General features: G+C 35.4%; 1 protein-coding gene across 12 annotated transcripts in view; it reads left to right on the plus strand.

Annotated features, from left to right (window-relative positions):
• NEDD4L (NEDD4 like E3 ubiquitin protein ligase) overlaps nucleotides 1-15140 on the plus strand; it is a 154624-nt gene that overhangs the window by 120326 nt on the left and 19158 nt on the right. For 8 of the 12 annotated variants that reach the window (XM_066987812.1, XM_066987813.1, XM_013195109.3 and 5 more), the window contains 7 exons: nucleotides 3133-3264; nucleotides 3761-3880; nucleotides 5141-5338; nucleotides 6129-6206; nucleotides 8630-8684; nucleotides 8774-8830; nucleotides 13300-13358. In XM_066987812.1, coding sequence (XP_066843913.1) covers nucleotides 3133-3264; nucleotides 3761-3880; nucleotides 5141-5338; nucleotides 6129-6206; nucleotides 8630-8684; nucleotides 8774-8830; nucleotides 13300-13358 — 699 coding nt within the window. The remainder of the gene's footprint in view (nucleotides 1-3132; nucleotides 3265-3760; nucleotides 3881-5140; nucleotides 5339-6128; nucleotides 6207-8629; nucleotides 8685-8773; nucleotides 8831-13299; nucleotides 13359-15140) is intronic. The other 4 variants (XM_066987814.1, XM_066987815.1, XM_013195104.3 and 1 more) reach the window with 1 other exon arrangement.

A 15140-nucleotide genomic window follows, 5' to 3' on the forward strand; every position in this document is an offset into this window, starting at 1 on the left:
AATATCTTTTACACTGGTATCTAATGTATGGAAAAGATTTGAAGGGCAAACTTTCAAACTTTCTGTTTTGCAGATTGCATACTGGATTCATTAACCCACAATGACTAGTTAAGGAGAAAGACTGCTGACAGCTGGATTTATTTTTGATAGAGTGTTAAAGAGAAAGGGAAGATCAGATGGCACAGCTAGAGCATCTTTCTAGTATTTCTGTATTCTAGTAAGTCAAAGTTGATCATTTGCAGCGTGCCATCATACAGCACATAGAACGTTTAATGTTAGAACCCAGACTATCAGTTACCTTAATTAAATAATTTTAAACTAAAACATGATCTATGGTCTGTATTCAGACCAATACCTGTTACCTTGTTGATCACTGATTAATTAATGGCTTGGAAACTGTTAGAACAGTCTTGGGAAGGATAGTCAGTCTCCTTATCATCACCTGTCAGCTCTTTGAACTAAGTGGAAAAACAGTAGTATTTCCAGCACTTGACTACTCAGGAAATTAATAAATCACTCTCATAGTTTGTTTCGATGAGTATTACTTAGTTTCCTCATCTGTTTTCCTTTGCTTCCTATTTCCTGATGTACTCCATCAGCTTTCTGATCCATCCATTATCTTTTCTAATTTCCTTTCTTGATCATCTAGACAGTTCTCCAGCTCATTGTGTCTATTATGCCCTTCTGTTAAAAAGCAAATATATTGACTTAGCAAAAGTCCTGGGAAGAGGTCTTAAGAATAAGAAGCAAGAACAAGAATTACAGTAAATTACTTTGCTGGAGCAAAGAATGTAGACTGTAGAAAAAAAATGTAACCTGAGTTTCAACAGGAGCCTTTAGAAGCCTGAAGAGTTACCAAATCCTACTGTGCAGTGCCATTCGCCTCTTTGATCTCTAGGTAGTAGTTTTCCACTGTATTACTATTTTTAAATAGAAAGATCATACAGCAGAAACCACTGTTTATAAGGACATTGAAAGAGTAATTTCTTTGGCTACTTTGTGGTTAGCATGGTGAGCAAACCTAAAAACCTAGAGAGACAGAGGTAGCTATCCTTGTAAAGTTAGTTGTGGCTTAATGCATCCTATGGTCTTATAAGTGTTCATAGTAACTCGAAACGTGGATGATAGTTCAAGAAAAGAAAAGAAGTTGCAGAATACATACATTTACGAATCTAAGTAAAATAAGGAAGAAACAGTGAAACTCTTCCAGAATTTAAGATATTCATGTATAGATATCAAGTACTGTAGATCTTCAGAAGCCACCTGGACATGGTTCTGCGCAACTTGCTTGAGGTGTCCATGCTTGAGCAGAGGAGTTGGACCGGATGGCCTCCAGAGGTCCCTTCCAGCCTTACCCATTTTGTGTTTCTGTATTGAACTGAAAACTGGAATCATACTTAGCTGTCAGTTTTACAGGTTGATGTTGCATCCATCCTAATAATGCAGTTGTTAGTGATTTGTTTGTTTGTTGTTGTTGTGTTTTTTTGTTGTTGTTTTGTTTTAAATCTGGCAAAATGTTTTCTTTTAAATGAATATAAATTCAACATAATTAAAAATGTATTTGTGGTATTTCTTATGACTTTTAATTTCAGTCCTTTTAAGCATTTATTCATCTTCCTTTTACTGTTTTGTGGCTAATAAACCACATGGCTTCTAGTGCATCAAACTCTGAGTTAAAGCAATTTGCTAATTCCACTTTGTTACAATTTTCTAGCTCACCACTTTCCTCATGTATTTCTTAAACAATACTTCCATATATAATTTGATAATGACTACTTCAGGTTTAAAATGAATTAAATATCAAATGTATAAACACATAGAATAATAATGAATGTTATCGAGCTATCCATCACAGTATTTTTTTTATTATTGTTTTTAAAGTATCCGATATTATAAATAGTCATGTCAGATAAGAGCAAGAGCAAAAATGTATCCTGAATTCTCAGGAGACTGATCTCAATGTTTCTTTAAATGTTCAGGGCAGTAGAACGGTAAGGTAGGAGTAACACTTTCTCATCATGTGTTGGATTTTTAGTTTAATTACAAGGACTAGAAATGTTTATGTCAAAAATACTTAGCTATTTTTCCATCAAAATAATGGTCATCAATGCAGTTGTCACTTTATCAGGAAGACCCCTTTCTAAAACTAGAAAGTCTAGCAGTTGTTTTCTAACCTATGTGGAGGTATTTGGTAATCTCGAAGGCTGATTCTTCCCTTGGTTTTATTTAAAGATCATGTCAAAAATTTTTGAAGAGTCTTTTTAAAACATCTTCCATCTCTTAATAGCGTGCACTGACTCATATTCCAACATCCTTTTTTTCCTTGAAGAGAGCTCAGTGTTTTTAAGACCTCTTCTGCAATGGTTATTTGTTCTAACATGGTCTGTTTGCCTCCTCAGCTGCTTTACCTTTTGTAAAAAGGTCTTCTGCTTTACCTTTTGCTTTACCTTTTTACATGACTTGTTTTATAACAATTGATGCCTTTGGCCCTGTTGTCTGTATGTTTTCTTTAAAACTATGTATTTGTGGTGCAACTTTTTAATTATAGAAAACAACATCTTTTCACTCTAAAATTTGGACTCAATTTTAGGGTATATCCTGAGTCTTCAGGACACCTAACCCTGAACGCAACATTTGTACCTAACAAAATGTTTGGACTTTAGTTTTTATAGGTATAGTAGTTTGCTGCAACCAACTCAGGACAGCCTGTGATAGAGACAAGATCAGAACTTGAGAGATTTGACTAGACAGCATGGTCACTTCAATTCTTACTTATCCGTACTAATATAGAGGAAAAATTCAACCTTTCTAAGGAGGAATCATTAAAATGCAAAGTTCCCTTTTGTCAATACGTATAATGAACAAATTAAAAAGTTTGAGGGCATATAAGCTTAGCTGGCTTTAGAACAAGATACTTACACCTGTGCAAAAGTGAATCAAAAGATCTATTATGAGCAAAGATGATTTGTGTCAAAGGGGCATGAAGAAGAGCTTATATTAGATTAAATCTGAGGTCATGTTTTGCTCTGTTTGTTGTTCTTTAGAATGGTGTAAGTTAAAAAGTTTTTTTTAAAGAGCAGACATTTATTTTTTTTTTGTTATTAACAATACGGTTATTTCTTGCTTGAACAGCCTTCAGTAGCCTATGTACATACTACACCAGGCTTACCTTCAGGCTGGGAGGAAAGAAAGGATGCAAAGGGCCGTACTTATTATGTCAATCATAACAATCGAACCACAACATGGACACGTCCCATTATGCAGGTATGAGGTTCTGTTATATTGCTCAATTTAGATAGCACACATTTAGCCTGTATTGAGTATAATTTCAGTTGAAGCAGCTCTTCAGAACTTTGAAAGTTTTTAAAAAAAATCTAAGCGTTGTCATGACAACTCAGGATAATCATAAAAAATTGCAATGCCTGGGATTTTTTTGGTTACTTTTCTTAACTTTATTAAGGTACAGATTAAGTCGATTGCTACAATGGAAGGAATTTCCAGAGAGGTACATAGTACCAATAAATAGAGGCAAATGCATTCTTAGGATTGAAATTGAAAGGTTGGTTGCCTGATTAATAATATGGTATATTGTTTGCTCTTCCAATGGAATTAAAATTAAATAATGTACTTGCTCTTTAAAATAGTATACTTAGTATTTAATAATAATAATAATAAATATTGATATCATATTTTAAATGTCCTAACTCTGGATGAACCATGATCCTGACAACTAACTAACTTAGTTTTCCATCTGAACTAGCTTGCGGAAGATGGCATGGTTGGGTCAGCAGCAAGCAGCAACAACCACTTAAGCGAACCTCAGATCAGACGGCCTCGCAGCCTTAGTTCACCCACAGTAACTTTATCTGCTCCACTTGAGGTGAGAAACAGACTTATCAACAAATATCACTTATGTGTGACTTCTCTCTCTGATGTCTTTATAACTTTTTATTTCCTTCTTAGTTACTAACAGCCATTTTTCCCTATTGTTAATTTTATCATAATATGTTGCTGTTTTCTTGCAGTTTTCCATCTGGATCTTTATATTATACAATAGTATTACCTAACTTCTATTATTATTGAATGATACGAATGAATAGTCAGTCTTATATATGATAATTTGAGTTGGTCAGCTAAAACTAATTCTGTGCATTTCTCAAACATGGGCTGCTATGACTCCTCTCAAGTGCTACAGTTGTATAAGATCAGAAATATTTTTTTGAGTCAACATTTATTTTGATGGTGTTAACTTTGAAAATAATACATGCAATTGAGTTTGGATAATTTTGTAATCAAGATACTGATTGAATTTCATATTCCTTGTCTTTCAAAAGGGTATTCAATGTATATGTCTTTACAAATAATTTAGAATACTGTTATATGTTGTTCATTGCAACATATCAGAAGTATAATTTATGTGGCTTCCTAAGCAATCAAAGATGATGTGTTTTTTACTTCTGAAAGTATGGTTAAACCTCACAAATCTATTAAACATGGCTGTGTTGAGGAGAGCAAGTTCTTAAAAATTTCTTCTTTGGACTGAAAGTGTGGCACCTTATTTGTCCTTTCTCACCATCTCTTTCCTAATTCTGTCCCTTTCTGTCCTGGTCAAAATGTTGAAAATTTGTAATTTCAAATTGATATAAGGAGACTAAACCTCCATTTATTTTAGGAACTTGTTTTAAGGTCATGTTTAAATGTTTTGTCTGAAATTTTAATTGAGAGATCCATTAAAAAGTGGATAATGTCACCTTAAATTTAGGATACTTTTCTGTTTAAAAATGAGATACATTGCACTAGGAAGCACACAGCAATGTTTGCAATTTTTTTCTCTGTAAAATGAAACATTGACATGTACAGGACAGCTTCAGTAAAAGATATGATCATATGTAAATACTGCAGACATTATCATTGCAAAGAGAAGTGATAAAACACTGTGTCCTTTAAAACAAAAAGCTTAGTAAGTTAGAAGTAGCTAATTAAGAGGAATTTAGCTAAATTCTAGGAAATCAATCCCAGCACTTAATTCTAGAATGAATTGCATCTGGAATGAAAAAAATTGTGCTGTGAAACCGCGTTTTTTTCAGTTTCCTGTATGAAGTGACATTTTGCAAATCTTTGTATCTTTGATTTTCTTCAGGGTATGAAGGACTCCCCTGTGCGCAGAGCAGTGAAGGACACCCTTTCCAATCCACAGTCTCCACAGCCCTCGCCCTACAACTCTCCTAAACCACAACACAAAGTTGCACAAAGCTTCCTTCCTCCTGGCTGGGAGATGCGAATAGCGCCCAATGGCAGGCCCTTCTTCATTGATCATAATACTAAAACTACTACATGGGTAAGGAGAATTCTAGGTAATGAATTTTAAATCATTTGCCATCTTTTAAATGTTTTCATCTTGACCACTCTGTTTTTCTTCATCTGGCATTTGTCTTGTCTTTAAGGTTCAAGTTCCATGGGATTTGTTAGCCTAACATTTCATAAAACTGATGTAGGGATCTGACTTGAATCCTCCATGCAATGATGTACAGTAGCAATAGTTTTAATTATCTAATTTCATGTCATGCCTGTAGTGGTGTTCATTTCAGAGAAAGGAAACTTACTTGTACATATCCACTGAAAATAGATTTTGGTGGATTTACATATCATGTACAATGCAATAGTGTTTTGCATTTTGTATTTGACCTTTTTATACTTGACAAACTATTGCATATCAGTCTTTTGTGACCTATTTTACTTGCCTCTTTTTACCTTATTCATTCATTAGTGTCATATCTGTGCATTAATAAAAATGTAAGAAGCTCATTTGCATCATTTTCCAGCCTTTTTGTGATAGGCTTATTTCTCATTAAGTTTTAAGAGCCAAAAATGTGCATATGAATCTTAATACCACTTAGGGGAATGCATGCGTTCCTAAGAAGAGGGCTTTATTTTTTAACCGTATCTCTGCAAATAACACACTTAATGGAGCTAAGGACTGACCCTAACTACCTCTTAATATTTAAAAAATTCATTGCAATTTTTGAATCTTAATAAAGTATGTGACACATGCAAATACTAAATGTGTTGTCACTTTTATCTGTCACAACTTGATCTGTTGGATTTACAGTTCCATATATCTGTTACAGGAAGATCCACGACTGAAATTTCCAGTGCATTTGAGATCAAAAGCTTCTTTGAACCCTAATGATTTGGGCCCCCTTCCTGTAAGTGACAATGTGTATGTATTTGAGTATATAGCTGCTATCTTATATTAACTGATCTATTATTGTAGTCATATATTGTACATAGACACATACGTTGATCTCATTGCTTTTATGGATTTGTGCCAGGAGTTGGACTTGATGATCCTTATGGGTCCCTTCCAACTTGGGATATTCTATGATTCTGTGATTAAAGCAACATTTACATATAGCACCAAAAACTTTGTTGTTATCTGTGAATCAGTCAGGCTTTTTGAAGCCAGCCCATAGTATTCTGAAGTGATTGAACATTTATTTGCTTATCTGAAGCTTGGAGCTTTGAAGAAATTTACCTTGGTTTTACTTCCATCTGTGTGATTTTACGTAATTAACAGTTGCTTTAGAAAAAAAGAAGCAGATAGTTCAAAGTGAACTTTGTTATTGTACCAGTGTATACTGGCATTCAGAAATCTAAATAAATTTTGTTTTTGAATGAAACTCCCATATGCTGTAGGGAAAATCATGGTACTAACCTCGAAAGTTTTGTCATATTTGTGACTGATACATAATACTGATTTACATGCATATCAAATACAGAGTTTTGCTTTGTTTTTAAACTGCTGTGTTCTTAATGTCTGGGGATAATGCATGAAATCTGAAACCTTTTATAAAGTGCAAATTTTTACAGTATAGTGGTGGTTCATCACATTGCCTTATATATATTAAATATGCTTTTGAGAAATGGTCATTGAAATTTTATTTACAACTCAGCTACTAGTTGTCACCAGCAGTCTCAGCGTGTATTATGGACTTTGTCTGCAGACAGCTGTGCCATTAGAAAAGGTGACTGTCCCACTGTATAGGACGCGGCAGGTTATATTATCTTAAACAAATTGAATAATGACTCTTTGATCCTACTGATTTTCATTGTAATGAGTTGCAATTTACTTAGAAGAACTGCTCTGTCAGCAGACCAGAATGTGTGCTGCTTTTGGGCAACTGGTAACAAATTCTGCCTTTCATCTGGTGGCAATAGCCTGTTACCACCTATGATCAGACATCCTCCTCTTAAACATCCTGAAATCTCCCTGCGCTGGTCTTGACTGGCAAAAGTTTTGCCTTGTATTTAGATCAAGCTAGGCAACTTTTCAGGCCCAGTATCTCAAAACACTGATTACATCAAAAGCTATGTTCAGTTGAATATATTTATTATGTTGAATGTTCTGATTACAACACAGAAGTAATGTGATTTTTCTTGAAGAAAAAAACGGTGGAAGTAGCTGTTCCTTTGTAATTTTTCAGATACATTGAGCATGCATTAATGTCCAAGGACATGTTGCTTAGATAAAGAGGCACTGAACAGGAGAAACTTAGCCTGTTAATCGCAAGAGATAAAATGTGCTATGAAGTCAGGGTAGCCTGACACACATCAACGGAAGTATATAATTAGTCACAGATTTAAACTCAATTAAACAAGCCATTTTTGACTGAGGTAAAAATCACAGAATCATTGAATGCTTTGAGTTGGAAGAGACTTGAAAGACCACCCACTTCCAACCCCCCTGCCATGAGCAGGGACGCCTCCCACCAGACCAGGTTGCTCAAAGCCCCATCCAACCTGGCCTTGAACACCTCCAGGGATGGGGCATCCACAGCTCCTCTGGGCAACCTGTTCCACTGCCTCACCACCCTCATAGTTAAGAACTTCTTCCTAATGTCTAATCTGAATCCACCCTCTTTTAGTTTGAAACGATTACCTCTCATCCTATTGCTACACTCCCTGATAAAGAGTCTCCTCACAGTGTGATGACTGCAGAATTTAGGAGTTGCTTAAAAAAGATTGAAATGAAATCATTTCTTTTCTATATTGTATAGAAAGCTGAAGCTAGCGTATGGCATACAGGTGGAGTGAGTACTAGATTGGACATCATTGCATGTGCCAGCAGTGTGCAATTTGTTCTCCTTTCTATACAATAATTGTATGGAAAATGAGAAAAAGGGAATGGAAAAAAAGGCAAGAATTGAGGGCTAGATTACACGTTCTCATCCCACTCTATTAGGATTTATATAATTACAGTAAGTAACCCACAGGTGTTTCAGAAGTAGAAGCAGAAATTCTCAAATCTAACAGATTATGGATAATCTATTCTCTATGATCATTTCCTCATAGTAGGAAACAGGTGTAAACCCTGATGCAAGAAGTTTCCACTTCAAAGCTTAAAAAAATATTTACTATATTAGATGCAGTCACCTGGGTAAACAGCCAGTTCTTTGAATCTTGCTAGGTTTTTGTCCTTGGCATAATGCATCTGGTTTTGTGTGTCCTACTTGACAGGCACCTTTCAGACAATTTAAGCAGGCATGGATAATGTATTGCTTTGTGCTGTTTGAGAGTGGTATTATTTCATGTATTTTCTCTCTCTCTTTTTTTTTTTTCCCAATTCCAGCCTGGCTGGGAGGAAAGAATACATTTGGACGGAAGAACGTTTTATATAGATCATAGTAAGTAAGCACTCGGGTACTACAGCAATTAGACAAAGGGAGGTAATAAATATTGAAGTGAAAGCTTTATAATTTTACTCTTCATTTAGGAAGCCAGGTGTTGATATGTGGAGACATTGATACCAGAGACTTAGTGCCCTCATACGGTACTGTATATTCACTGAAAGCTTGCTTTTAATTGGCTCATCAAGCTTTGTCCCTCTCTGACTTGTGAAGCATTAACATTTCTTCTTTGTGGTTTCTTTTGTTCTTGTTGATATTTTGGATTCTTTGTTGTTGTTGTTGATGATCCCATGGCTTATTTGCACTTTAATGAATTAAAATACACACTAGGAATAGAAAATAAGATGAGAAAAGATCATATAGCCACAACTCCATATATAGGCAGTGGAGAAATTAGCACTGATAATACTCTTTCCTCTCCCTTGAGAAGGTCTTGTGGCAGTGCTGATTCTGATCTTATTTCCTATTTATAGCATGTTATATTGCACCCAGCCCATTAATATCTATTCAGTTCTGTTAGTGAAGTTCTAGTGTAAGTGATGTTTCATTGTAGATTTGTCTTATTACAGCATCTCAGAACTACTGTGTTAGTTTTTGTCGTTGTTTGAAAATAAAGCAGCCCAGAAAGGGTTTTATTCCCTCTCCCCCTTTTTTTAAAGACTTAAGCTGGACTTTCTAATGAGGTATTACTACAGACTGTATAAGCTTCACAGAAATAGATAATTCACAAAACGATTGGAAGGGGGTATATTTGCTACACAAAACTTACAGAATTAAAATCCTAATACTGCCAAATATGCATTACAGTTTGTTTTTCTTTCAGTATCAGTAACATTAAATCCTATGCAAATCTGCAGTTGTATTTATATAGTACGTTATTAAATCCCTATCTCTAAATCACTGTCTCTAAAAGTAATACCTATTTCAAAATTGCACACATACTTGTAAATAAAAAACAGAAATAGTACACTCATCAACAACAAGATTAGCCTTTTTCAAACATTATTATAGAATTATTCTTTACATCTTCTGTTATTGTTTCTGCCAAGAGATATTTGGAGACTTAAATCTGGCAAATTATGGTAAACTGCTGCCACTGAAGAGTCACAGAATAAAACTGTTATTTTAAAAATATCTGTATAATTGTTGGATCTTCCTAGCTTTGAAAAGGTTTAGTTTTTCTGTCTCTAAAAGTAAATGGAGCGTTGAAGAAATATATTCCCCAAACTAGTTTAATTTTTAGATAAAAATACATTTATTTGCATCTGAAATCTCTCTCTATTCCCTCTGTTGATTTAATTTTTCTTTTACCCTTTTAGATAGCAAACTTTATAAAAGTTTGTTGGTTTTCTTTTGTGGTTTTTTTTTTTTTTTCCTGATGATGCTACTTGCTTCCAGCAAAAATCCTTTTTTTCATTGTGGTACCATACTACTAGAATTGCCAGGGGACTCTAGAAGCAGAGGTGATGCCAGTGATTATTACAGTGGACACGTTGCAGCTCCGTTGTGATAACATTGTGCTCAGTATTGAGTAAATGACTGCAGTCAGCATTTGGTGTTCAGTCATTTGGCTTGAACAATCTCAACAGTAGCATTTGTTTCCACAGTTCTGGTAAGGAAGTACAATGACATTTGACCATAATGATAGGTTTATGACAGAGCCTGCTGGCTCTTAATTGTTTGATGAGAACTTGAGAACATATGCTGAAATCAGCCATGTGTATGATAACTGTGCTTCCTCTAAACATGCAAGTCTCAGTAGTCCATTACTGTGACAAACTGGCCATTGTTTTAGTCATTCTTAGCTGAAGTGATTAGTTAGGATGCAACGAGTGTACTCAATTTCACTGTTAGAATACAATAAGAATGTTGAAAGTATAAACTGATTCAGCTACTATTAATGTCTTGGTTCTCCAGATATATTTTGTAATTCTTACGCATAATTATTCAATACTTTTGTCCTATCAAAATACGGATAAAATAATTTAGATAGTACTTGTAACATACTAATGTGAAAACATGATACTTTTCAGATTTTAAGTATAAACAGTCCTAATTTGTCCAGTAGTAAATTCCTTTATATTGTATATTTATGTGTATACATATATATATATGGTCTCTAGTTCTCTGTGATTGGCCTTAGCCAGCTGAGTCAACAGTATTTGCCATCCATAAACAAAGTAATATTCTCTATTCACATAGCACGTTTAAACTTCTGCATTTCCTAGGAGCCTTATAGGAAATTATGATCTACCTGTTAGAAGGTATCCTGAAGAAAAACACAAAGGCTTTCCAACCATATTCAGAATAGTTACCAGTGGTTCACTGACAGAGGAATGGATGTTTTAAATGGGTTCCCCTCAAATCTGTCTTGGATACACCATCTTTCAATATATTGAACAGTAAATTAGAGGGAATGTACGCATTAGATTAGCAGAGCACATGAAGGATAGGTGTGAGAGGAGCTCACTGGAGCAGGATTAGAAATCAGAATGATTCTGATGAGTTGCAGGTGCAGTGTGAAGACATCGTTTTATAGCAACTGCAAATTGCTACTCAGAATAGGAATAATTAGCAGAATTTTTGTTGAAAAGGACATGAAAAATGTCAGCTGAACAAGAGGTATTTCATCTTGTGATGTATCAACAGGAATACCTTAAACAATTCTCCTAATCTCATCAGCACTGGTGAGGTCTCAGCTATAAAAATGTTGTATCTAGCACAGGGTCCGACCCAAACCAAGAGAATAGAAAACCGTTTCAAAAGGGACCAGAGGAATAGACGGAATCCTCAAAAGCCCTAAGGCCTGATTTATGAGGGAAGAGAGAGAGTTTTGAATTTGTGTGAAGACTCAAGAGAGATGGTAGCTTTTCAAAAATGTGCTGTAAAAGGAATGGATTTAATATCCACATGCACTTTGGATAAGACAGGGAAACTCAAGCTACAATTCCAGGTAGAGCGGTTCAGGTTAGGTTCTTATTGTAAGGGCATTTAAGCCCTGGAATAGTGTTTATGATACGAAGTCTCTATCACTGTAATATTCTGAAGAACAACTTAGACAAAATTTATCAGTAACAGCATACTTAAACATATGCTACGGTAGTAAGAGAGAACTGACAAACTCTCTAAGTCATTTACAGTTCTGTCTGATTTCATAGAAAATTACCACCATAATTTGTGGCCGTCAGTTTCAAGTAGGTATAAGAAATGAACTGGTAAACGTTGTAGAATGTAATTTGACTGAAAAGGTTGAAATGAGATGACAAGGGCCAACTCAGGAGTCACGCTTTTAGGGCAGGCTGTGGTCTGTGAAGTACATGGAGCTGTAAGTCTAACAAATTTACTCCATAATTGCCATGAGCACTAAATAGACTTAACGTGTAAAGGAAAATAAAAGAGTAATTTAACGTTAAGTTAACTGATAGATCAAAATTTCTTGAAATGTGCTTGTGATCTTCTTGAATTTTCTGTAGTAACATTTAATGAATGTCAGCTTTCAAAATCTAGTCCATGCTAAAATTAATTTGAGATGCTCAAAACTAATGTGGTTTTTTTTCCAACTGTAGAAACACGGAAAACTCCTATGTTTTAAAATAAGTGGGATTGGTTCTTTGCTTTTACCCATAGTGTCCTTAAAAATAATTTTCTTGAAATCTAGTGGTTTCATTCCCAAACCTAGTAATTACAAAACTTAAAATCTTGACTACCCTTTTAATATGCAGTTCATAAATCAAAGCAGTGCATGTAACTAACAGGTGTATTATTCTTACCCTTCCAGTGTAGGAAATAGATGATTTGAACCTTGCCATTGGAGATGGCGTTTAGTTTGGTTTTTGGAGCATTGTCTTATTGTTGCAACATCATCATTTTGTTGTGATTCTGTTGTGTTCAGAATCTTGTGAGAAACAGTTGTCTGGAGGCAGGGAGAGTTTCACCATGGTCCTGTATAACCTCACTGTATAACCATATAACGCTGCTGGTGCTCTTAAAAACTGTAGATGAAAAGAACTGAATTCTGCTGCCTTATTGCCAAAATCTGCCTTGTCAAAACTGAACGATTTCTTATACCATAACTGTATAATTTTTCCTCCCTTTACCAATCCTATAACCTTTTCATTAAAATCAGTGTCTAGGACTTTTTTTTCCCCAAAGAGATGTTATACCTTCCCCTCCAAATTTAAATTCAGACTGTTTTAAAATTATTAAACCTTGCAGAATTTGAAATAAGTAAACTTAGTCTGTCATTTGACAAAGTTTTTGGGTTCCTTTACCTTTCAGGCATGAAATCTGTGTATTCCTAATATGTGTTGAATCCAAGACCATGTTTGAATAGAACATGTTTACTACTATGGGTGTTGAAATAAAACCAGTGTAATTACACTGGATTATGTTGTAGTTTTGCATTTTTGTATGAGTGTTTTAACTAAACAGTGTGGTGGGGTTTTGATGGAGATGCGAGAATGCAGTCTTTTCTAACCCTGAAATACTAAGTTGTGGAAATGGTAGGGAAAACATTTGTAGGGAAATACAAAACAAAACAAAAGAAAAAACACCATAAATTCACAGTGTGATAATTGAGAAGTAATGATATAATTTCTTTTATTATTTACAGATAACAAAATTACCCAGTGGGAAGACCCCAGACTGCAGAACCCAGCGATTACGGGTCCAGTAAGTACTGCTATGGTTCTTTTTGCATGAAATGCTGTGACTCATGTACTGTTAAGCAACAGGTCATGCCTGTTCTCCAGATGAGGTAAGACTGCTTGTTGAACGGCCAAGGAAGCAGGACCAACCTCCGCCTTTTCCTGAGGGACACAGGAGGCTCAAGTACCTGCTTTTGTAAGCCTCCAAGGGCAGGGGAAGTTGCTGTCATGCGGCACCCTGACAGGGTTCCCCCAAACTGATGCCCCTCTGTGGACCATCTTTTGCTTAGCATAGAGTTGAGTGCACTGGAGACTCTTCCAGCCCGCTGCCAGTGGTCCAAAGCAGTATTGGGCTAATTAGGAATCACTGGAACGTTTGTCACTGGAGTGCTGAGCACACTACTCCTAGGTCAGACGACAGGTTCAAAGTTGTTGGTTCTTGGAGTCTTTCCTGGCAATGGCTACCTACGTAGGGAATTTTTCCTATGTTACAGTGTGATTCCTTTATTGTAGTCATTAGCATGTGATGACGACTTCTGCCTTGGAGCGTCTAGGAAACATTCTTAATCAGTTTGTGACAGTAAATCTCAGAATACTTCTGTTTCAGCCAGGAGGAAGAGAGGGCTCTTTCTTCAGAAGGATAGAGACAGCTTTGTTTGGCTGGTTTTAATTTCTGGATTGCTGTGTTACTTCTGAGCAAAGGTCTCCATCTGTTTTGAAACTGCATAGCTAAATATTCTGACTGATGTTTCACTCTGAAATGTGGAACCGTGTGAATTCTCTTTTCTTCTATTTTCCTCCTGCAACCAGAAACGTTCTGTGCTAAGTGCCGCACTTTATTGCTCCACTGTGTTCAAATAGTATATTTTCGTATTAAGCTGGGCATAAAGGGTGTCTGCTCTGATTCTTTGGTTGGAAGATCTTGTGAGTTTCCGACCAAAAACTCTGTGCTGAATTCTAGATTGTTAGGTTTTAGGAATGCGTATAGGAGAACTGTTCATATTTACCATTACCTGTGTCGTTACTGTCAAGATAATTCTACTGAGCTGAGACACTGAGCTGTTCATTTTTGGATTTCTGGAAAATAAAAAGCTGTTACCACTTGATACGGAAAAGATGTGACTACTTTGTGGATTCTGAATGCAATAAAGGCAATAATCAGGCCTATCAAATTTAAGAGTCAAAAAAAATCCTGCATATGAACTAAGTTTTCAGAAAAACAACTTTAGAAAAAATGAATGTTTTTAACTTAGTATCAGTTTTTTAAAATATTAAATATATGGAATGGTTTTTTGACCTTTTTATGCTGCTTTAGGCTACTTTATGGTATTTTGAGTGATCGGATTTCCAACCTAAAGATGTTTCCAGGTAAAAAAAATCTGCCAAGAATACTGTTTAATTTGGGGTAAATGCTCAAGGATCTCAGACAGGCCACAGCAGATGAACTACTGGATGTTGTAATCCCAGTTGCTAGTGTTTATGAATAAGGTTGATAATTGTCACGTGTTTGAACATAATTGCTGTTGTACTGATGTAGCCATTTAACATGCACATAATGCTTGAGATACTAGTTTGCAATGTTACACAAATTCTTCTACTTATGTTCCCAGAAACCATAAGCATAGATGACAGAGTCTGTTTGGGGAATATTTGTTTCAAGATAATCAGGGTCAATCCTGACCAAATTAAGGAAATAACAGTATTATTTTATTTTTAAGAGAAAGCAAGATTAGATCCATTTTGCAGTCATATACCCATTAAGCATTCATCTTAGTGCCTTTAACAGCGTTTTTGGTGCTATGACAAA

The sequence above is a fragment of the Anser cygnoides genome, chromosome Z (genome assembly GCF_040182565.1).
Source record: "Anser cygnoides isolate HZ-2024a breed goose chromosome Z, Taihu_goose_T2T_genome, whole genome shotgun sequence".
In the NCBI taxonomy this organism is placed as follows: domain Eukaryota; kingdom Metazoa; phylum Chordata; class Aves; order Anseriformes; family Anatidae; genus Anser; species Anser cygnoides.